Raw genomic sequence first — 20953 nt, 5'->3', positions numbered from 1 at the left:
CTTTCTGCACTTTATTCCCTTTGTCGAACTTTCTTCCCATCGTTCATTTTCTTTGTACCCTTTTCACTGTTTTCAGGTTCCACCGGGATTTCGGTCCGACTGCCGAACCGACTCATCACGGTTGAGGTAATTCGGTTGCGAGGTAGCGCTTGTTTACTCACCACCATATTCAACGTTGCTTGGTGAGGACGTCCGGCAGACATTGGTCTTGTCTGCAGGCAGTGCTCCGTAGGAAGGTGTGTTTATATGTATTTAGCAAGACTGGCTCCCTGTTTACTATTTTTACGCAGTTCTCTTGACCTTGCGACGTATTTTCCCACCTTCCACTTCAACATCTTATCATGGACCCCCATGTAGCACGCCTCCTCTCAGATGCTCATGAATACTCCCAATTAGCTCCCGGTGTGATCTATACTCAATACCAGCAGCTAATGTCTTCACTTTCCACTTCACTCGAACAATTCCTTTCCACCAAGACCTTGACACTCTTTCCCACCGAACTACTATGCACCATATTTTCTTACTCCTGCGCCACAGATCCCCACACGGATGCGCCGCTACAGGGAAACCTAATTATGATCGCGACGCCGATGGTCATTGCGTCGGTCTGCACGCGCTGGCGCGAAATTGTGCTTGACATGCCTTCTGCATGGGCATGCATCGACATCAACTTTATTCCTCGTCTCGACCGAGGTGGCAAGGATAGCGATAAACTCGAAAGACTGGTGGAGAGATACGCAGAGAGATCCAAGACTGCTCCTCTTTCCATCCGCTTACGCTTTCCGCCACCTGTCCCAAGTCGAGATCCTCGCTCGTCGCACGAACGCATCCTGCGTCGTCTTTCGAACGTCATCATCCCCCTCCTTATTCCTCATGCTACGCGATGGCGACACCTCGCGCTGAACCTCTCTTCCGGCAATATTGCGCCTCTTTACACCATCTTCGACCTCGCTATCTCCGGCTTTCCAATGTTGGAGACGCTCACGTTGGAAGACCTTGCTCAGGGCACGAGTAACATCTGCGATGGGTTTGCATCAGCTACAACACTCAAACACATCCAGTTTAAAGGCGCCGTCCTTCATCCCTTTTTGTATTCCTTACTTCCCCGATTAGGAAAACAACAGGAGGTGAAGACCGTTGTCCTCCAAAGTATACCCTACAGAAGGCTCATACCAACAATTGGTTCTTTGTTCAATGTGGAGAGGCTCGTGCTACAGGATATGCAACCGGACGTGGCAAATCAGCAATATGGGTTCCCGCTCCTGAGGACCAACCTACGCAATCTTACAATCGTATTCGGAGAAATCAATGAGGGGATCGTGTTCTCGACCTTTTTGGCCGCACTTGAAATGCCAAAGTTACGCACACTGGAGGTGATCGAACCGTATCCCATGAATATGAGGACTTTCATCCCTGAGTGTCTCACGTCGCTTGTCGTCCGTTCCGAAGCGACGGCGACGTTGCGTAAACTTGTTTTGAAGGGCGTCGTGATGTGGGCGAGCGAACTGGTGAGCCTGTTGGAGGTTGCGCCTTTACTGGAGGAATTAGTCGTGCATGAGTCGCGAGAGAGACCGAGGATATGGCGTGGATTCGAATATGGATATAGTGACGATATCGACGATGCGCCACACCCAATATCAGAGATGTTTTGTCTGCAGTTTTCTGATGAAGAAGTAGCGCCAAAGTTGAAGGTTTTGGAGCTCATATGGTTTTGCGAATTGGATGAGACGTCGGTGATGGATATGGTTGAGGTTAGGAATAAGCTGGAGAGTGTCACTCTTGGCATGGGACCTTTTGCTCAGACAACTTACGAGCGGATGAGATCGCTAACAGAGCGAGGAACGAAATGCTTTGTATCGGTAGCGTAGTTTGTCTCTGTACATATGTACTACTACGTACTTTCTTGGCGACCAGTGTAGTTACTGTTATGAATATGCTTTATGATCAAAAAGGCTGAACTTCCAAAACTTCTGACGTCTTCACGACGAGTAGCTCTTGGCTCCTTAACTCTGCGGCAAGATATATCTTTGTTCCATTGACGCCTTTCTCCCTAAGCACCTTTGCAATTTTATCATATTGTATCCCGTTATCTTCCTTCCTGATCTTGCACACCAGATCTCTCTTCTTCGTGTAGACAAAGAAGTCATGTTCGCCTGATAAAGGCTCGAACGTTTTCACATCTATGGCGGCTTGTATTTTGATTATAAGGGGCTTCGAACTGCCTTCGGCAGTTGCTTTCGGTATTCGCGCATAGCGGGTTTCCCTCTGTCGGACAGGCTCTGTCGGCAATCCCGTCGCCTGACGTAGGAGGTCGGCCATAGGACGCATGTGGTAGTCGGCGCCTTCCGGTTCGAAATACGGCTTCAACAGGACCGTGTTCTCCGTAGCGAACGACTGGCACTTCTTTTTATGTATAGGCCAATGCTGACCTAGAAATATCGTGAGGATGCTGTCGTGAAACAAAACGAAGATCAAGCCAAGTGCTTACGCTGGCATTCGACAGAGCAGTAACGCATGACCTGGCATCTCGTACAGTTCTTCAACGGCAGGTCGCTCCTCCCGCATTCGCCACAAGCCTTTTCGCCTCTCGAGCCTTTCTCTTCGCCACTCCGCCTGCGAATCCACCTTGATACTACGGCGGTGATTTCGGGTCCACACCTGACGAAAGACTTCCTCGGTGTAATACCATCGGCCTCTGCAATATCCAAGTCGGCGCCAAACTCCAATAAGATGTCGGCTGATTTGAACAGCTTTAGCTGAAAGGCCCCGAGCAGGGGTACCTCTCCGTAGCGATTTTGATGATCAGCGTTGGCTCCTTTGGTAAGGAGGAGACGAACAAGGTCAGGCCGTTCCACAGGACAGCTCACGAGATGGTGAAGAGCGGTGAATCCTACTATGTCCTCGGATTCGAGCGGGAGGCCCTGGGAGATGAGATATTCCATGATTTCGTAGTGCTGAGCAACCCCTCCTTGCACCCGTTGAGCGCCGTAAACCACCAAAGTTGCATATCCGAACTTGAAGCTAGTCTCGGTGACATGCAAATCAGGATCTTGTCCTTTCCCAAAATGCTACGAAGTTATTTTGAGCTCAAGTCGCCCAGATTAGCCGCATTACTTGCCTTTTTAACTTCTTGCAATACCCCCATAACGCAGGATAGAGCGAAGGACGATATTCTGGACGCATCGAAATTCAGGGTTTCTAGAGAGAAAGAGTAGGTTACCAATTGAACATACTAAAGAGTGGATACCTTGTCGATAAAGTATTCGAAGCTTTTGCCCTCCGTCTTTTGATTTAAGGTAGCGCGAAGGTCGGTTCAAGATAGACCTCATTTGTTTGTCGATAGTAAGTCCTCCATCCTGTGTTGACATCGTTGCGAAGAAATAAGAGAAGGACTGCGGGGGGCTGTGTACAGGACGATCGAAAGGTCACACTTTATCAAATTCACAGGACCCTGCGTCCCTTCAAAGAATACAGAATCAGCGGAATGTGAAGCATTATTAATTAAAGAGATGCTCAAGGCAGTTATCCTGATACAGGTACTGTAACAGAAGCTCCAAGGGTGGACGTGACTGTAACAAAAGCAGGGGAAGGCCGTATGGAAACCAGAGCCTGGAATCGACCACTTCCAAGCGAAGTCATCGCGATCGTATCGACGTTAGGATCAGTGGCCTAGCACGCTCATTGGTCAGAGAAGTAGTGAGGTCTCATACAATATACACTCACGGATACGAGAAGCTGAGAGGAGATGATATTCGTCGATGCGATGACTGTGAGAGTACCAGAGCCTTTCCCGCTCTTCCAGGACGCTTCTTCTACGGTGATCTGTAAGGAACACAAAGAATAAGATCAATCGTCTCTGTAAAATCAGGAAAAATGGGTACTGACACTGTCTACAGTCGGTCCTGGATTTATGTTTATGACAACCTGGTCACTACTTTCCCCAGCATCGTTGGACACTGTGAGAGTGAAGACAAGGGTTGACACGGTTGGGACGGCAGGTGCTAAAAACGTAGCATTGATGCTGTTGGCATTGGCCAATTCAACGGTCACTCCTGATGTCTGCGACCAAGAGAAAGTGAGATTCGTCACTGAAAACTAAGTAAGTCTCACGAAGGTGCACGCATTGAAAGTATCTCACCGTCAAGATCATTTTTGACCCCGCCGAAAAGTGTTGCGTTGGCCCCAGATACAACTGTGGCGTCAGGACCTGCATTCGCAACTGGTACGAGAGGATTAATGACAGGGCAGTTTGAGATAGCTGGCGAGCCAACACCTATCCGTATATTAGATCGAACAAAACAGGAGGTATGGAAAGACGACGCTGCATACCGGGCCACGGATCCAGTTGCCCAACAATTGGTCCAGTCGCTGTCTGTGGTACGCCAGGAATCCCACCTAGCCATGGTCCGCTTCCCGAAGCCAGATGAGGCATCAGATTGAACTCGTGAGGAATCTGAGGGTCGCCAAAGATGATGAGCTCAGAGAAGATGTACCCATCAGGAGGATAAGGAGAAATATATTGACCACCCAAGATCCCGTTTGGTGTGGCAACTGTACCTCCCGTAACTCGGACGCCAACCTCGCGAGTATATGGAGGAAGCGCAGTGGATCTTGAGCGGAATCGCCATTGACCTTTCCTATCTAATGCGCGTGGAACAGCGGTACCCCAGGAGCGTTCGCTCTCCTCTCCGGTACAAGGATCCACGTCTATGGTAAATATCTGTATTGTCGCGGTTTCGTCTGTGGTGTAACCTTCAACCTGTTATGGGACATTGAGACAAGGAATGCATAACAAATGTATCGACGTACTCTTGTTTCTTGTATTTCACCAGCAGGATCTATATAACAACGTTAGAAAAGAAAGAGATTATACAAGTAAAGTACTAGACCTCCGTTAATACCCGCTTGCATCGTCTCAATTCGAAGATATGCCGGGCTGAAGGAAACATTAGGCTGGAAGACAAGATCATCAGGACAACCTACATCGTTCCAGGAGTAGTATATATTCCCAGATTGCCCTCAATGCTATATGCAGCTATGAGACGACCATCAGCATCCTCCACAATGGTGCCACTGTAGATGATGAAGTCGCCTATGGGATGGTTAGCCATCACAACTAAACTGATACGATGTCACTCACCGACTTTCAAAGGGACAAATAAGTTAGGGTCTGGTTGCCCAGCGGGAACAGGAGGAGCTGCGAAGGTACTTGGAAAGATAGCAATGTCAAATGCCGATATGTGAGCGGTGCAATGATGGTCTCTTACAATCCAGACAGCGGCTTGCCAGACCCATCCACTGGTCGATTGGTATCAGGGCACAAAGGATCATCGGCCACCGCAGGATCAACTCGCGGAAGACATAATGGAAATCCAGTACTAGCTTGTATTGAAGGGTTATCTGTGTCGGCGGTCCAAAGTGGCCAGTCGCCATGAACCTTGCCGAATCTTCCAACTGTATGATAGTGTCAGCCACAGTCGATGAATGGAGTAAGCTTCTAAACCTGGGTCATTAATGACGACACGAACACCAGTTGTCGGATTGTTGAAGTCGCCGCCGACACGGAATTCGCCCTTTTCATAATCAATAGCGGTAATAAATCCTTCGTTGAGGTTCGCTATTTCTTGGAAGATGTACACAATTCCAGCGATATACTGGCCTCCGATAAAATTGGCGAAGATCTGAGCAACGTTTTAGAGCAGAGTTTGCCGAACACGAGTAGATTACCGACCTGAGCTTCCCAGCTAATTTCGGGCCAGAGTGGAAGGTCGATGGTCCCATTCTCGTTGAATAGCTCACTCCATGCCACAGCCGTGAGTGAGGGCGTGTTGACAAGAAGATTGTGCGGGATGATTACATCGATGTTGTTAATGGACAACGTCCCACCAGATAGAATGTCAGAAGAATTATCGATAGTCGCGCTACAGGCAGAGTGAAAAAAGGTCAAAGAAAATGCATTATGTCTTACCCGGTGATATATCCTGCAGCCGCGTACGGAGAAGGATCGTATGGGATCGAGGTGACTTGCGAGAAGGTGGAGCCAGCGAAGAAGTGAAGAAGTGAGAGAAGAGCAAAACTGAAGCTCATATGACGCATGATAGAGGCGCAAGTCTGTGAGAAAGTGGTGAAGAACTTCTTGTCGACGCTCTGAAGCTACAGCCTTGCGCCGGCTCACCTTTATACAACCCGTCTGGACCCAAGATACAGCGGTGCTACGTGTCCTGAGCTGCTAATCAGTACATACCAGGCACTGTTAGTAATAGATGATGAGAATTATTAGCAGCAGACGAGGATGCCATCAGAATCACCTTTGTTCAGTTGGAAATGGTCGAAATTCCAGGTCCGTATCGTTGCTTGCATGACGGAAAAGTACAACACTGAACACCAACTATGTATTGGGTAGGGCTTGCGTTGCTTGCATGAACGAAAGAAAAGCCAAAGGCTGCACTCTTAGCAATCCAATCAACATGACTTGGAGTCATCATAGAGATACTGAAAATACCGACAACCAGGCACTCCAGGTGCGACAGCAAGGGTATCATGGCTTCAATGCCTCGGGCATGACGTGGCCCTCTTGCGATATCCATCTTCTTGGAAAAGTGGAAATATATATGTGCATACGTCCTTTAGAGGAGCTGGGACGTTATACCGCAGAAGGGTAAGTCACGCACCGCCATTCTTTCCTTGGCAAGAGAAACAGTCTTGGCTGTGCAAGGGCTTGCAAGGCGAAGTTCGGATTACGCTGATCATACGTTCCAGTATGGTTCTGCGACTCACAACATTTGTGTCAGATAGAAACATCCGTTGCTACTGGCAGAGCACACATTTTCAGATTTAAATATTCCGTTTGAGACTGGCGTACAAGGGTGCATCTGACGACAGCCAAATTTAATTCTGATCGGCGTGTTAGTGGGCCTGAACTTTGAAGCGAAAGCAGACGTACATGTTCCTGAGTTGATACGTAGACGTGTTGGTCCACGTACCGTGGGTGCAGGATCTATAAAAGACGTTATAACAGTACTGGAAGCTATGTCTTTGAACGAGACACGTTGATGACTATACGTGTTCCGTGGGAAATACAGTCTGTAGATGAGATAAGAACGAAGCGTCTCTCCATCGAAATGATGCACAGGGGAGACCATAGCGTGGAAGGCCGTGTTCGTAGACATGATTCTGGTGGTGTGTACCGGTGGGTATATGCGTGTATATAAGCAATAAAATCAACACATATGGGTCCGTCGTGTACCTTTGAGTTATTGAACTTTATCAAGGGAACAGGCGCTACATAGCATTGTTGAGACTGTCAGTTGCCGATAATAAAGCTGGCCTGTAGATCATTCTTCAAGCGTAGCCCAGAAATGCCACAGGTGCGTCATCAAGAGAAAATATCGCCAATATAATTGAGCAGAATCACAATTCTGCAGGCGTCGGGGTCCCACATTCGTAACGGAAAATGCAAGAAAAATGATGCGTTTATCCGTGTAGGTAGAAAGATACCACTGAAGCTATAACTTCTCGGAAATTAACCTTCGAAGAAAATTCAGTATGAGAGGAAATTAGGAATCTGACGTACTGGCATCAGAGACATCTTCAAATTTGCACTCAAAGTGCGAAGAGATATCAATAAAGCTTATTTAAGAAAGACTTTGCCTTCAAAAATATGGAATATACCACGATAAGAAACGTAGACACCACTGTCAGTGTCGTGGTTGGAAACCGCGATCCCGATATAGCAATGCACACCTGAAAATAGTATTGCCAATAAATCGGCCGATATAAGCCGAGCCATCGGCAACACTTCCTGAAGATTTCCCACGAGCCCGAGATCATAATACCTACGTTCTTGCTATAGCAATCTCGTATAGACGTCTTGGTGCATAATTTCTGTTTGGTGTAGAAATACCCCATAGCTTGTACCGTGGACTTACTTATTCATATTTTCGTACGATTTATTTCAGCTGACTTCAGCCCTCCGCACAGTTTCTGTATCCTCTAGTCACGATGGGTCTACGCTACTTCCAAACACTGAAATAAGTTCTCCCTAATCTACCAGAACAATGGTGGATTGATTCATTCGTACGGTTTTTTACGAGCGAGCCATTTGACATGAAAACAACTAACTGAAGATAGATACACTATGTTTCCCTCCATTCAACGTAATTTCCGAATGTGCACAGACGTTGACAGTAACTTCATCAACTACTACAGTGCCTTCCCTCGGTATTTTCACTTGACCACTGGTTCCTTCTGGAGTATTAATCTCCATGAGGAACTGATTGTTCTTCAGCGCCCATCTTACGCCAAACCACCCTAGCGCCGTTTCAAAACCACCTTCAGCCCTGGGAAGACCTCCATTTACATGCGGATTCACCGACCAAGTAGCGCCTTGGCGTGATGTGATGGTCAATCCAAGGACATAGAAGGTCAGCGCAGAAGTAGGTCCAGTAGACCATCCATGCGCATGCGATGTAAAGGAAGGATCATAATTATATCCTCTGGAAGATAGATACCTGCGGGAGAAATTAGTCAATTGCAAAAACAATGAAAAGCGGACACACCCAAGAGATCCATTGGCCGTAAATGACTCAAGGAACGTGCTTTGCACAGACAGATTCGTGTATAACATGTATCCCCATTCCCGACGCAAAAGGTCTAATGCTCGGCTGTCCTGGCCGGCTTCAAAGTGGGCTTGTAGCTACCGGCGTGAGGCCTCATCAGCTTTGAAGGCGCAATTTAGCGAATACCCCTCACTCACCTCAAAGCCGCTAATAAACGTGGAGATTGTATCCGGGAGCTCTGGAGATACTGGTCCTAAATCATTCCAATCCCTTTCTAGTCCTTCGCTTACAGCGACCTTTTGATCATCCGAAAGTGTCAGATTATAAAGAACAGCGAGCGAATTAGCATCCTGAGGGTAAAGCGTGGTCGTCAAATTGTCTCGATACATTCCTGCACTTTTCACCCAAAATGCCTCGTTATACTTTGCTTTGAGCGCAGTGGCACTTGCTCCCCAAGCTGCCGAGAGGGATTTGTCGCCAATGTAATTAGCTAAATCTGAGGCAGTCAAAAGAACCTACTACAGTATGAGATACTATGTCTGGAAGGAAACAGAGAACTTGCCTTGTAAAGGATCGCATTTCCCGCTGCGTTGCATCCACCGCCACCTACACGAGCCCAACCGTCCATACCGGTGACGTCCATTAACCCGGTGCGGTCTACTTTGCCTTCCAAGTAGGCAACAGCATGAGTGTAATTAGTCCAGACGATATTAAGCCAATCGTCATCCCCAGAATAAAGATAGTAGTTGTCTACGCAAGCATCAGCGTCAGAAATCGCGGTATCAGAACATTACTGACGCGCTCCAATAAGAGTCCAGCCGTGATAAGTGTCCGATTCGTTCAGGTAGAGACCGAGAGGAGGACCAGAATATGGTAACGCGCCTGTTTCGGGATTAATAAAAGCGAACATAGTGGACAACGAATTTCTGGTTGGGATCAGATCAAGCGTGGAGACGAATTGGGTAGGGACTGAGATAGCCATATCACCAGGCCATACTGCGCTGTGCAAGAATATAATAGTAAAAATGGCGCCTTGAACAGAACACTAAGATACACACCGATCGCGTTTTGCGCCTATAATTGTCCGTTAGCCTCTGGGATTACGGGTGTGAACAACAAGGATGAGTTACCATCGACAAGTATAGGGCCCGCAACCCCAATGGTTGCGTTATTGAGCCAACCTGATACATGTTAAGATGCGGAAGACGTTGGATGCAAATAGAACGTACTCCCAGCCGCAGCGAATGGAACGTGCCGGCCTGTGTTGAGGGGCACCGTATTCGTCTGAACAGTGTACGCGCCAGCATACTATACTATGTATAATTGATTAGCAGTTTGAAAATTCCATCAGCCGTGCAATTAACCTTTCGTCAAGAAATCTGGATCGTGGAACACAGGATCCGAAGCATAGAAGTAACCTGTGTAAGCTCTCAGGTCGTCGACGTGAGGCATGAATGAAATAGCACAAGAGACATTGGAGATTTCGAGAGTTGTCTCCGAGTGGGACGCGATGGTCAGATACCGAAAACCCCCACGCAGGGAATAGGAAGGCTGGGTCCAATATCCCTTTGGCAATGGTGCAGAAATTGTGAAAACGCCGTCGTAGTCCATATCGGGTGTCGGATCAGAAGTGTCATCTGAAGTGAGTGGGCTGACAAAGGCTGGCGATTCTGTGAAAGAAAGAGATACTGAGGATGTATTGTCGACGACGTCAAAGTTGAGGGAGACGAGTCCCCCGACCTATGAATGGGGTTTTGAGCGCAGTCCCCTCTCAACAAGAAAGAAATTTCTGCACCTCGATCCCAAAGTCCAGCGTGAACCATGAATCTGGGGACAGAGTCGCACTTCCAGTATTCCCTACCATATTCCTAGCACCAGGCACGGAACCTGCGATTTTGTAGACGTCGCGTGGGTAGACGGTCTTGGATTTGGGCGCATAGTTGAATGAATCCCAAGGACCGCCTGGAGCGCGCGCGAAGACAATAGGAAGGAGAAAGAAGGAGAACAGCATATGACTGACGAGTCGGGCGCGTATTTAATAACTTCAGCTAGTTAATTAAATAATGGATCGTCGTCCTCTTCAGCCGAGTGCGAGTGCGAATGCGAGGATAAAATGCCGGATTACTTGTGATGCATGACGATATCGGGTGATAGGATCCGAACAATAGAATGTTCTCAAGATGCCTCGTGGAATCCGTCTGTTCAAAAACATGGTGTCAACTCGATCTGTATTACCTGATATTGAAACAGACTTAGCGTCCAGCGGGGACTGTAGAAATGTATCGCTCGTCGTTAAAGGAATTCGCATTTGAAAAAGGATTCTGGATATGCAGACACCCAAAGGCTTGGATAGAATGTCAAGGCGGTTTTCTCGTCTGTAGGTGGCAAAACGAATGCGATGTCGGTTGAAAGATAAGAAATCAGTGAAAGAGATATTTGAAAAGGATACTGATATGCCGCAGTAGACGTCAATGTCAGCGCCGTCGCACTCATCGTAGTTAAAGGTCAAGCGAAATTTCGAACCCGATATAGTAATCACCGCCTGGACGTTTCCCACGATAGGTTTGCTCCTTCGGAGTCCTGCCGGTCCACAGGCTCGAAAACCCTTGGCTGTCTAGTATGAGTATTTTTCACGGCGCATAATTTCCTTTTGGCATAACAGTAGTTCATCATACTTATACCATACTCTTATTCGTATTCCTCGGCGAATTCCGGCAAGGTCTGCTTCTGCTTCCACGCAACTTCCACGCCTAGACTAGCATTTTGGTGGCGATGTTGGGGTGGGTTCTGCTCAATGATCTGTAATTTGGTAATTTGATTACAACATGTTTTATCATTTTGCTGGCCAGAGTGGTTTTTCGGATACTGATAGTCATTTCTTCACAATCAGGGACTTTTCTCTTCCATGCATTTGTACGACTGATCTGTACGTATAGTTAGCCTACTAGCATATTATCGATGTGCTATTAAGATGATGCCAACCAACAGCCTTTCCGACATACTAAACATAACTAACTGAAGATAACTATACCATGTTTTCCTCCATTCAACGTAATCTCCCCATCCGTACCGACGTCGATAGCAACTTCGTCAACAACGACAGAGCCTTCCCTCGGTAGCTTCACTCTACCATTGGTTCCTTCCGGAGTACTGATTTCCATGAAGAACTGATTATCCTGCAACGCCCATCGTATGCCGAACCACCCCAGCGAGGTTTCAAATCCACCTTCGGCGTTGGGAAGACCGCCATTTATATGGGGATTCACTGACCAAGTAGCTCCCTTGGGCGACGTGACAGTCAATCCCAAGATGTAAAAGGTCAGCGCGGAAGTAGGACCAGCAGACCATCCATGCGCATGCGAGGTATATGCAGCATCATAATTGTAACCTCTGTAAGATCGATACCTGCGTCCGATGTAAATGGGATACAGGAACGATAAAAATACTACGTACCAAAGAGAACCATTCGCGGTAAAACCTTCGAGTAAGGTGCTTTGCACGGACAGGTTTGTGTACAGAATGTACCCCCATTCCCGACGCAAAAGGTCCAAGGCTCGGTTGTCCTGACCAGCCTCAAAGTGCGCTTGGAGCTAGCATCGAGGATAATCGACGTGAGATCTGTAGTCACCGTTTCTCAGATACATCTCACTCACCTCAAAGCCGCTGATGAACGGCGAGATCGTATCCGGGAGCTCTGGAGCCACTGGCCCTAAGTCATTCCAGTTCCTTTGCAGGCCTTCGCTCACAGCGACCTTTTGATCATCCAAAAGTGTCAGATTATAAAGAACAGCGAACGAATTCGCATCTTGCGGGTGAAGCGTAGTCGTCAGGTTGTCTCGATACATTCCAGCGCTTTCTACCCAGAACGCCTCGTTGTACTTTGCTTTGAGCGCAGTGGCATTTGCTCCCCAAGCTGCCGAGAGGGATTTGTCGCCAATGTAACTCGCTAGATCCGATGCGGTCAGGAGCACCTATATAATATCAGAGAGGATATCGCGTAAAAAATATAAAACTTGCCTTGTAAAGAATCGCATTTCCTTCGGCATTGTATCCACCACCACCCAGACGAGCCCAGTCTCTGAGGCCAGTGACGTACATTAGTCCTGTGCTGTCTACTTTGCCTTCCAAGAAAGCCACAGCACGAGTATAGTTGGTCCAGATAGTACTCAGCCAGTCATCATCGCCAGAATAAAGATAGTAATTGTCTACGCAAGCATCGTCAGCTTAAAAGATTGTGGATTCATAGAACATGACTAACGCGCTCCTATGAGAGTCCAAGCGTGATAGGTGTCCGAGCCTTGCTGGCTAAGAGGAGGTCCGGATTCAGGCAACGCACCCGTTTGGGGGTTGATCGCAGCAAACATAGTTGATAACGCGTTTCTTGTGGGAATCAAATCGAGCGTGGAGACGAACTGGGCAGGGACTGCAATACCCATATCCCCAGGCCAAACCGCACTGCATGAGTATAGAATATCAAGGATGCGTCAAACGGAGCACCAGAGCACGAACCGGTCACGCTTTGCACCTTATGATCCATTTTTAGTCTGTGGAATGACAAACAACAAATGGAATGCATTACCATCAACGATTATCGGACCTGCGACCCCAAGTGTTGCGTTATTGAACCAACCTGATGGGTACTGAGATGGAGAAGAAGGTCGGAGGCGAATAGAACGTACTACCGGTTGCAGCGAATGGAACCTGTCGGCCTGTATTAAGAGGAACCGTGTTCGTTTGGACTGTGTATGCGCCAGCATACCACACTACAGATCATCGGCTAAGCATTTTGAAATTTATGGGCTATGAAGCCCACCTTTCGTCAGGAAATCAGAATCGTGGAAAACAGGATCCGAAGCGAAAAAGTAGCCTGTATATGCCCTCAAATCTTCCACGTGAGGCATAAAAGAAATAGCACAAGAGACGTTGGAAATCTTGAGAGAAGTCTCCGAGTGAGACACGATGGTCAGATACCGGAAGCCGCCACGTAGGGAATAAGAAGGCTGAGTCCAATGTCCCTTTGCCAATGGCGCAGGAATGGTGAAAACACCATCGTAGGTCATGTTTGGTGACGGGTATGAAGAATCGTCTGAAGCGAGTGGGTTGACAAACACAGGCGACTCTGTGAAGGAGAGAGATACTGAAGATGTATTGTCGACAGTGTCGAAGTCGATCGAAACAAGCCCCCCGACCTAGTACAGATTTTATAAACCTTTGGCCTTCAAGAGAATAAAATTTCACAGCTCGATTCCAAAGTCCAGTGCGACCCAAGAACTTGGAGACAAAGTCGCGCTTCCATTATTCCCGACCAGCTTTATGGCACCAGACACAGAGCCTACACTTTTGTATACAGCTTGAGGATAAACGGTCTTTGACTTGGGTGCATAGTTGAACGCGTCCCAGGGACCACCTGGAGCTAGAGCGAGGACAGTGGGAAGGAACAGAAAGTAGAACAGCATATGACCGAGGAAGTCAATGTTGGCTGGGCACATATTTAATCGCTTTATGGAATTTCGCTAGCATATCAAATGACGAAGGTAATGATCACCAGATGTTTAGAAGGCCCGCTGGATGACATGGTTCTACCGGATTGCTTGTGATGCATGGTGATGTCCGGTGACAGACTAAGAATAGTCGAATGTTCTGAAGACGTCTGGTGAAATTCTCCTGTTGAAACGTCTCTTAATTCGATTCGCACATACTAATATGAAAACAGACATACTGGCCATACTGACAAGGTTGAAGGGGGCCGTAGAACTTTGCTAGGACTGTTCATCGTCGCATTTGAAAAGCCTGGGTTATAGTATAGAAACGCGGTCTGCGATAGCCTGGATACTCACATGTTGGCTGTTAAGTAGGCAAACCGGAGGCCGGGTCCTCATCTGATGCCGCCTCCTTGGTAACTATACATATACTATCATATAAAATAATTCTCTAAGCCTTTGTGGCGTAGTGGTAGCGCGTCGCACTTGTAATTTCCTCTGGGGATATTATGTAATGCGAAGGTCACTAGTTCAATCCTGGTCGGAGGCAGTATTTTTTGAGCTTATTTGGTATCTTCCGAAGTTCAAAAGTTCTGAATTTTGGTTATGGACATTGGATTGTTTCAAATCATTGAAGTGGGGATGGAGGCCAGGGCACGAGTACTCAGAGCCGGCATATGCCGGCCCGCCGATCTGCCGCGGCACATCGGCACAGACGCACGGGATTCACATCCGGTCGGACCGATAGCTACCGTTTTCCGAATCATCGATACCAAGTACTACTATTTCTACCTAACAACCTAGGAGAGCTTGGCCTACATTTACTCGATCTGACTATAACGTCAGACTGCATGTATACACTCCCTTGGTTCAAGCTTGGAGGCCCCTCGTTTTCTACCATAACAACTCGGAAATATATCATATATACCTAGTAGTTGCACTTGGTCTGGCAACATGTATTCCCGTCCCCATGCGTAACATTTATCCTTGAATTTTGCTAATAAATTTTAGTCGTCCAACATTGTTCCGAGTAACACCCTGGCCTACACCAGAAGGGGTCTCCTCGCTTGTAGAATATGACAAAGTTCCGAAAAGGTGTATCATTCTCAATGGGGCGTCCAGGGGACTCTGCCAGTGTGCCTACTTAGCATGTACCCTTTTATCTCCGTCTGAGTCCATTCCAAGTCGTTATCCTCTAGGATTTGCTTAGAGTTCTCTATAAGTGATCCCATTTCCCTCAAGAGGCTTGTGCCATATTCCTCAGCACTTCTTCGGCAGGATCATCTCAGCCTGCTACAATTGTATTTGATATGATGTCCTTCTTTCAGGAATATACCGGAATAAAGGAGCCCCGTTGGCCTTGGCATGGCAGCATCTTTCCAGTGGTAAGCGTTAAAGCTTTCACCCTTGCGTTTTGCATGGCGTACGAAACATTTGCTATGGATGTTGTAGATGATTCGTGCACGGTCCACGAGCGTTATCCTTGCGATCCTCGGAGTTATTCAATGATGCGTAGTCTTCACCAGCTGCAAATATTATGAGAACTGTCGCTGTTCAAGGGGTTGAAAGGGACTGATATCGACAAAAGTCCGAAGACGAGTCCAGTTAATGGTTTCACTAAAGACAGACGCATCGAATACTAGCAAGGTAGACCGACGGCAGGCAGGGTGTCACCACTTATCCGCGGGAATTGATAGTTATTTTTACAATTACCGAGTACTGTCGTTCCATCGGCATTTCCCCCGTCGTCCCATCGTGTAACAATCTATACACTTATACCTGGACATCAAACCTGTAATACAGCGCACGTTCGCACTCTTGCGCCCGCCAATCCCGTGGTGAATACCCGAAGTAAGTGCGAGAAGTTGATGGTGGAACAACTCGGGATGGGATCTATGATTTCGGATTTGTGAGCACTTTCTGAGGGTGATGGCCAGAAAAGGCAAGAAGAATTTCATCAAAAAACCTCGTGATTTCTTTTTTACCGGAGCCAGTCCAAATGGGGATGTTGTGGGTAGAAATCCGGCAAATTTCGGTTCTCAGTTTCGCGGCTCTTATGACGACGGCCACCACCCCAACTTTTTCCTTACTTTTACCACCACTACGTTCCCCAGAAGCGTCCAATGTCGTCGTCGTCTTCGTTCAGGAACCATAGGGTTCTCATCGCGTCGCTTTTCTTGCCCAATACCATCGTTCTCGGTACAGACGGGTCAGGAAAGTCGACGCCGGACAATCTCGCTCCTCGGACGACGTCGAAGGCCAATGGCGTCTCCTCTGCTGTGAAACCCAAAGAGATAAACATGCCAGAGGTTGTCCTGAGGCTTCAGAATGACAAGACGAAGCCAGCGGTGCTCTCGAGGGCCGCACCATTAAAGAGTATTGTAGAGGATTTGAAGGATCGAGTGAGTAGTATCATTTACTATTTATTTCCGTTAGTATTTCCTTCTGTGAAGCTCTTGCTGTCTTCCGGAGCTCGTTCGGTCTGCAGGCTTCGTCGCTGTGTATCTGTATTGTCTCATTTGCTGGCGAGCTACGGAAATTCTGCCCTAGGGGGCATTTGTCGTCATCTTTACCCCACTCTGGAGCTCCGTAAATTTATACTGATGTATATTTGCAGTCGCGGCATCCTACAGGTGCCCCAACGTCGCCAGTGAACGAGTCCAGTAATCCATTCTCTAAAATAAATACACCTTCATCGATAGCCAAGTCTCCCAGCGCAGGCGACTTGTTGTCGCCAACGAAAGGACCGCCGCTTTCCTATAGAACTCCAAACCAACGTCGTTTACGCCGTCGCACCTCTTCTCGTTCACTCTCCCGACGAGCAGATCAAGTTCCGTATTCTCCTGACCTCGACGGTCCAAATCCCGATTTCCATATCGAACCTAACGCCCACTGTAATGGTGGTCTCAAAAATGCAGTAGACTCGGTATCATTCAGTTCAGCCCGACCACAGCTAAGGAAGAAATTGTGGGTCGGGACCTTGGGCGTGGAGACGGATAGTTGGAACGACACGCTCCGTCAGCGCACGTCGACGCGTCTTCGAGCTGGAGGTTACGAAAGCGAGGTTGTCTGGGTCGAGGATGCCGTGTTTGAAGGGTGCTACGACGAATTTTGCCACCAAGTCCTGTGGCCGGCCCTGCACTACGCCATTCCTGATGCGCCGAAGACTACGATGTTCTACGAGAGCGCCAGTTTCAAGCAATACGTCAAGGTCAACCAGAAATTCGCCGATACGATCAAGGAAGTCTGGCGGGAAGGCGATGTGGTCTGGGTGAATGATTACCATCTGATGCTCCTTCCTGCCATGCTGCGAGCGGCGGGCGTGACGGGCCCCATCGGATTCTTTATGCATGTCGCCTTTCCATCGTCAGAAATCTTCCGGTGCCTGTCCGTGCGGGAAAAGCTGTTGAAGGGAATGCTTGGCGCTGATTTGGTGGGATTCCAGACGGCAAATTTCGCGCGCCATTTCAGGCAGACATGCTCTCGCATTCTGGCCGTCGAGGCGCTCCCAAGGGGTATTCAACTTATGGCCGAGGAAGAAGGAACTAGTCAGGAAGGTAGAGGGAGGTTCGTCGATGTCGGAGTGTATCCTATGGGCATCGATGTCGCGCTTCTGAGGGAGAGAAAGCGCGAACCGGAAGTGTCAGAGTGGATAGCCGTGCTGAAACAGCGATATGCAGGGATGAAGCTCATCGTTGGTCGAGACAAGATGGACGAGATCCAGGGCGTTAAGCAAAAAATTCAAGCCTTTGAACTCTTCTTGGAGAAACATCCCGAGTATCAAGGCAAAGTGAGGACCTTTTCAGTCCCTCTTCATCGTCTTTTCTGAATCACGTTCAGGTTGTTCTCATCCAGATTGCGATACCTTCTAACGCTCCGCGATCACCGAACACAGCTACGCCCAATTCGGCCCTTACAGATCAGATCTTGACCACGGTATCTTCCATCAACTCCCGCTTTTCGACTCTTACGTACCAGCCTATCGTGTTTTTGCCAACGTCGGACGTTACCTACTCTCAGTACCTTGCTTTGCTCACTTGCGCCGATGCGTTCATTGTCACCTCACTTCGGGAGGGGATGGCCCTTCGAACACACGAATTCGTCGTCCTCCAAGAGGGAAAAGAACGCGGCAAGGAAGGTGTACTCGTTTTAAGCGAGTTTACCGGCAGTTGGAGCTTCAGAGGCTTTAGGAGCTGTATCGGCATTAACCCTTGGGATAAAACCGGAACGGCTAACGGCATCTACGAGGCGCTTAACGATACATGCGAGAAGGATATGACTGAAGGACGGTGTCGTAGGTGGGAGGAGCTTCTCGGCTGGGTTGAAGAGCAGAGCGCGCAGAAATTCGTCACCGGATTTCTAGGTCGCTGCTCACGCGCCTGGCAGGAACATCAACGGGGGACAGAAGGTGGCAATAGCGGGAGCGTAGAAGTGTTGGATAAGAGTAAGATTGGACGTGTTCTTGTGCAATGGAGGCACTGCTCGAGAAGGCTTGTTCTGGTTGACTTGGAGGGCACGCTGTGGGATCGGGAGAAGTTTAGGTTCAAGATGAAGTTCAAGAAGGGCGTAGACGTGCTGGATCCGGGACTCAAGGTGGCGATCGAAGTGCTCAGATACCTGAGCGCCGATAAGAGGAACGAGGTATGGGTGCTTAGTGGCTTGACTGTCCAGGGCGCACTCGGTGTCGTAGCCAAAGAGCTACCGGACATTGGGATAGTGTATGTTGATCATCACCATCTCTTCATTCTGTTTCTAATTCAATGTTACAGTGCTGAAAATGGGTGTTTCATAAAGACGAGGCCACGACGCGGCCAATCTTCCCAGTGGATCAACATGGTTGGGAATCTGAACATGACGTGGAAATCCTCCTGCGTCGAGATGCTCAATTATGTAAGTTCTTTCTCTTGTTATATCATTTCCATCTGACCTTTTTGTCCTAGTTCACTGAACGCACCCCAAACTCGTTCGTTGAAGAGCGCCAGACCTCGGTGGTGTGGCGATTCTGGACAGGTGATCCCACCGAAGAATCTGCTGATCGTCAGTGGGCTCGAAGACAAGCTGCCGAAGCTCAGAACCACATCTTCGACAGGTAAGCCATTCCTTCGTATTCAGAGCACGATCTCACGTTCTCGCAGTCTAGGCGAACGATATGGGCTCCGGATCATACCCGGTGCGAATAGCTTCCTCGTTCTTCCGAACAATATCTCTCGGTCGACTGCGGTGGGTGCGATCCTGCATCCTGGTGGACCTTCACATGCGCCGCTATCTGGAAGGTCGGCGTGGACGTCGAATGATCTAGCTATGGCTTCTGGAGACGACCTGGAGTTTGTTCTTGCCGTGAGCGGGGACGAGAAGCTCCTGCGCAGGTTGAACGAGCTGGATACGGCCGAGACGTGCTCGACAAGCGGCAAAGGCACCGATGCAAAGTGGCGAGTGGATCGGTCGCAGGCGGGTGAATTGTTGACTATTTTTGCGGCTGTGTAGGTGTGAGTTTTCTTCTTTTCTCTTCTTTTCCCATAGAACATGTATTCTTGTAATTGGATATCATGCTATTCGTTATGTCGCACCACTCAGTTATGTTATTTTTATGGTATTCATTCACGGACTTTCTACATATTATGTGTACGATAACTCATCCATTATTACACGCAGTACAAGTTATGATGTATCTTAAGCGACGCCCTACGTGACCATATAATACACGATATGTATACGATAACATGGACATGAAGAGAATCTTTGAAGACTTTCTATTTTTATTCCTTGTAGTTGATATTCATGGCTCACCCAAAAGATCCCGCAACTCTTTCTGCACCCGCTGCTTGTCATCGAAGACGATCCCATGAAGACCCAACGAACGCGCAGAAAGAACGTTCTCAGGCCTATCATCCACAAAAATCGCGGCGCTAGGGACGGTGTTGGTCGCCGCCAGGACATGTTTATAATATGCAATGTCCGGCTTGCGTTCGCCTGCCTCTCCGGACGTGAAAACACGGTCAAAAATCGGCCAGTCCGCTGGCTTTGTCTTGAGAACCTCGTAGTCAGGTAAAGAGATATTCGACATAGCGAACACTCTTAGTCGACCGTGCGATTTCTCTTTGAGCTCGCGGATGAGGTTGATCATCTGGTCATCTGACTTTAGAGAGTCCCGAGCTTGGGAAAAGGCTTCTTTGACTTCGAGGGGGTCGAAGGAGAATTGTTCTCCCACACGATCATAGCAATCCTGCTCGCTGACCTTCCCCCGTTCGTAGTCCAGCCAAGTTGGGGATGCAAGGATTTTGCGTAAGGATTTTGAGGAGATACGGGTCGAGGTCGTTGACGACCAGGTAAAAAGCACGTCCCCGATGTCAAAGATAACCGTATCGAATGGGGGGCTCATTGCAGGCGGCTCGATAACCTGATGTTATCTTGAAACAGAATCCAAAATCCAGATCTGGTAGTACTCGACATCCGGCATCAAGCGGAACGCGGCCCGATAGTGGCTGGGAGATCCCGAATATTTCTTTTACTATCACTATCAACTCCGACGTACTAACCGTACTCCGCGTTCGACATCCAGGATGGGCCTGGTGGACGATTATTTTGAGAACAGCAGCCATGTTCTGACACTCCAACCTGGCGCCTGTCTAGCTCGGGTGTCTTCGGCGCCCTGACGTTCAAATGTATGCTGATGTTCTTGCTTTCTAAAATTGCCCTGACTATAATTATTTAGAAGATCTATATTACTTAGCATTCTCACCAGGCGGCGACCCGCAAAGATTCCGTTCTTTTCATATACTTGGGCCTTGGACTCATTAGGACGGTCCTGGTTACACTGAATGGTTTCCGAACCTTTGGCGCCGAATGGGTGATTCACGGAATCTAGCTCAATTGAGCTCTCTTTGATAACTCTTGACAAATGCTCCGGCGCGCCGT

General features: G+C 48.3%; 8 protein-coding genes and 1 non-coding gene across 9 annotated transcripts; 3 read left to right on the top strand and 6 right to left on the bottom strand.

Annotated features, from left to right (window-relative positions):
* The first annotated feature begins 97 nt into the window (after positions 1 to 97).
* On the top strand, positions 98 to 2170 carry EV420DRAFT_724883 (uncharacterized protein). Its single transcript, XM_060483225.1, has 2 exons — positions 98 to 236; positions 291 to 2170. Exon 2 carries the CDS (start codon positions 342 to 344, stop codon positions 1866 to 1868), a length of 1527 nt encoding a protein of 508 aa, XP_060327506.1. The 5' UTR covers positions 98 to 236; positions 291 to 341; the 3' UTR covers positions 1869 to 2170.
* On the bottom strand, positions 1907 to 3529 carry EV420DRAFT_724977 (uncharacterized protein). Its single transcript, XM_060483226.1, has 4 exons — positions 3248 to 3529; positions 3119 to 3198; positions 2489 to 3068; positions 1907 to 2429 (listed from the first exon to the last, which is right to left on the bottom strand). The coding sequence occupies exons 1-4, from the start codon at positions 3366 to 3368 to the stop codon at positions 1945 to 1947; spliced, it is 1266 nt and encodes a 421-aa protein (XP_060327505.1). The 5' UTR covers positions 3369 to 3529; the 3' UTR covers positions 1907 to 1944.
* EV420DRAFT_1274380 (uncharacterized protein) lies at positions 3523 to 3954 on the bottom strand (the record flags this gene model as incomplete). The annotated part of the gene is made up of 3 exons (XM_060467835.1): positions 3523 to 3669; positions 3718 to 3822; positions 3886 to 3954. Coding segments are annotated over 3 exons (321 nt in total), but the record flags the coding sequence as incomplete, so codon positions are not given.
* A 1025-nt stretch (positions 3955 to 4979) lies between these two features.
* Positions 4980 to 6087, bottom strand: EV420DRAFT_1274355 (uncharacterized protein; the record flags this gene model as incomplete). The annotated part of the gene is made up of 6 exons (XM_060467832.1): positions 4980 to 5092; positions 5141 to 5208; positions 5268 to 5454; positions 5525 to 5681; positions 5732 to 5921; positions 5969 to 6087. The coding sequence occupies 6 exons, from the start codon at positions 6085 to 6087 to the stop codon at positions 4980 to 4982; spliced, it is 834 nt and encodes a 277-aa protein (XP_060327503.1).
* Positions 6088 to 8116: 2029 nt separating this feature from the next.
* EV420DRAFT_1704072 (Six-hairpin glycosidase) lies at positions 8117 to 11063 on the bottom strand (the record flags this gene model as incomplete). Its single annotated transcript, XM_060479523.1, has 10 exons — positions 10354 to 11063; positions 9954 to 10298; positions 9788 to 9866; positions 9689 to 9739; positions 9617 to 9632; positions 9357 to 9559; positions 9169 to 9308; positions 8756 to 9073; positions 8559 to 8695; positions 8117 to 8510 (listed from the first exon to the last, which is right to left on the bottom strand). The coding sequence occupies exons 1-10, from the start codon at positions 10567 to 10569 to the stop codon at positions 8117 to 8119; spliced, it is 1899 nt and encodes a 632-aa protein (XP_060327502.1). The 5' UTR covers positions 10570 to 11063.
* A 347-nt stretch (positions 11064 to 11410) lies between these two features.
* On the bottom strand, positions 11411 to 14399 carry EV420DRAFT_1766483 (Six-hairpin glycosidase). Its single transcript, XM_060480879.1, has 11 exons — positions 14278 to 14399; positions 13799 to 14222; positions 13372 to 13747; positions 13238 to 13321; positions 13138 to 13188; positions 13068 to 13083; positions 12817 to 13013; positions 12576 to 12763; positions 12212 to 12529; positions 12012 to 12148; positions 11411 to 11963 (listed from the first exon to the last, which is right to left on the bottom strand). Exons 2-11 carry the CDS (start codon positions 14045 to 14047, stop codon positions 11570 to 11572), a joined length of 2010 nt encoding a protein of 669 aa, XP_060327501.1. The 5' UTR covers positions 14048 to 14222; positions 14278 to 14399; the 3' UTR covers positions 11411 to 11569.
* A 94-nt stretch (positions 14400 to 14493) lies between these two features.
* On the top strand, positions 14494 to 14588 carry EV420DRAFT_t194. Its single transcript has one exon. It is a non-coding gene; the product is annotated as a tRNA-Thr (tRNA).
* Positions 14589 to 16161: 1573 nt separating this feature from the next.
* EV420DRAFT_1646240 (alpha,alpha-trehalose-phosphate synthase) lies at positions 16162 to 19522 on the top strand (the record flags this gene model as incomplete). Its single annotated transcript, XM_060477881.1, has 6 exons — positions 16162 to 16440; positions 16656 to 17828; positions 17879 to 18756; positions 18808 to 18928; positions 18979 to 19127; positions 19174 to 19522. 6 exons carry the CDS (start codon positions 16162 to 16164, stop codon positions 19520 to 19522), a joined length of 2949 nt encoding a protein of 982 aa, XP_060327500.1.
* Positions 19517 to 20545, bottom strand: EV420DRAFT_724730 (phosphatase yihX). The gene has a single exon (XM_060483223.1). It carries the CDS (start codon positions 20415 to 20417, stop codon positions 19815 to 19817), a length of 603 nt encoding a protein of 200 aa, XP_060327499.1. The 5' UTR covers positions 20418 to 20545; the 3' UTR covers positions 19517 to 19814.
* Between the last annotated feature and the right edge of the window lie 408 nt (positions 20546 to 20953).

This window comes from Desarmillaria tabescens, assembly GCF_030435595.1.
Source record: "Desarmillaria tabescens strain CCBAS 213 chromosome Unknown EV420scaffold_34, whole genome shotgun sequence".
Taxonomy (NCBI): Eukaryota; Fungi; Basidiomycota; class Agaricomycetes; order Agaricales; family Physalacriaceae; genus Desarmillaria; species Desarmillaria tabescens.
The sequence above is the reverse complement of the archived record's forward strand: the minus strand, read 5'-3'. Positions and strand labels throughout refer to the sequence as shown.

What these genes read in the sequence shown, in the direction of transcription:
- EV420DRAFT_724883 (XM_060483225.1), top strand. Translation starts at nt 342, where the DNA reads ATGGACCCCCATGTAGCACGCCTCCTCTCAGATGCTCATGAATACTCC.
- EV420DRAFT_724977 (XM_060483226.1), bottom strand. Translation starts at nt 3,368, where the DNA reads ATGTCAACACAGGATGGAGGACTTACTATCGACAAACAAATGAGGTCT. An exon ending in TATTGCAAGAAGTTAAAAAG is followed by an intron (nt 3,069 to 3,118) that starts GCAAGTAATGCG and finishes ATAACTTCGTAG; the next exon opens with CATTTTGGGAAAGGACAAGA. An exon ending in CTGCTCTGTCGAATGCCAGC is followed by an intron (nt 2,430 to 2,488) that starts GTAAGCACTTGG and finishes CGATATTTCTAG; the next exon opens with GTCAGCATTGGCCTATACAT.
- EV420DRAFT_1766483 (XM_060480879.1), bottom strand. Translation starts at nt 14,047, where the DNA reads ATGTGCCCAGCCAACATTGACTTCCTCGGTCATATGCTGTTCTACTTT. An exon ending in TTGGACTCTCATAGGAGCGC is followed by an intron (nt 12,764 to 12,816) that starts GTTAGTCATGTT and finishes ATGCTTGCGTAG; the next exon opens with ACAATTACTATCTTTATTCT. An exon ending in GAAATGCGATTCTTTACAAG is followed by an intron (nt 12,530 to 12,575) that starts GCAAGTTTTATA and finishes GATATTATATAG; the next exon opens with GTGCTCCTGACCGCATCGGA.
- EV420DRAFT_724730 (XM_060483223.1), bottom strand. Translation starts at nt 20,417, where the DNA reads ATGAGCCCCCCATTCGATACGGTTATCTTTGACATCGGGGACGTGCTT.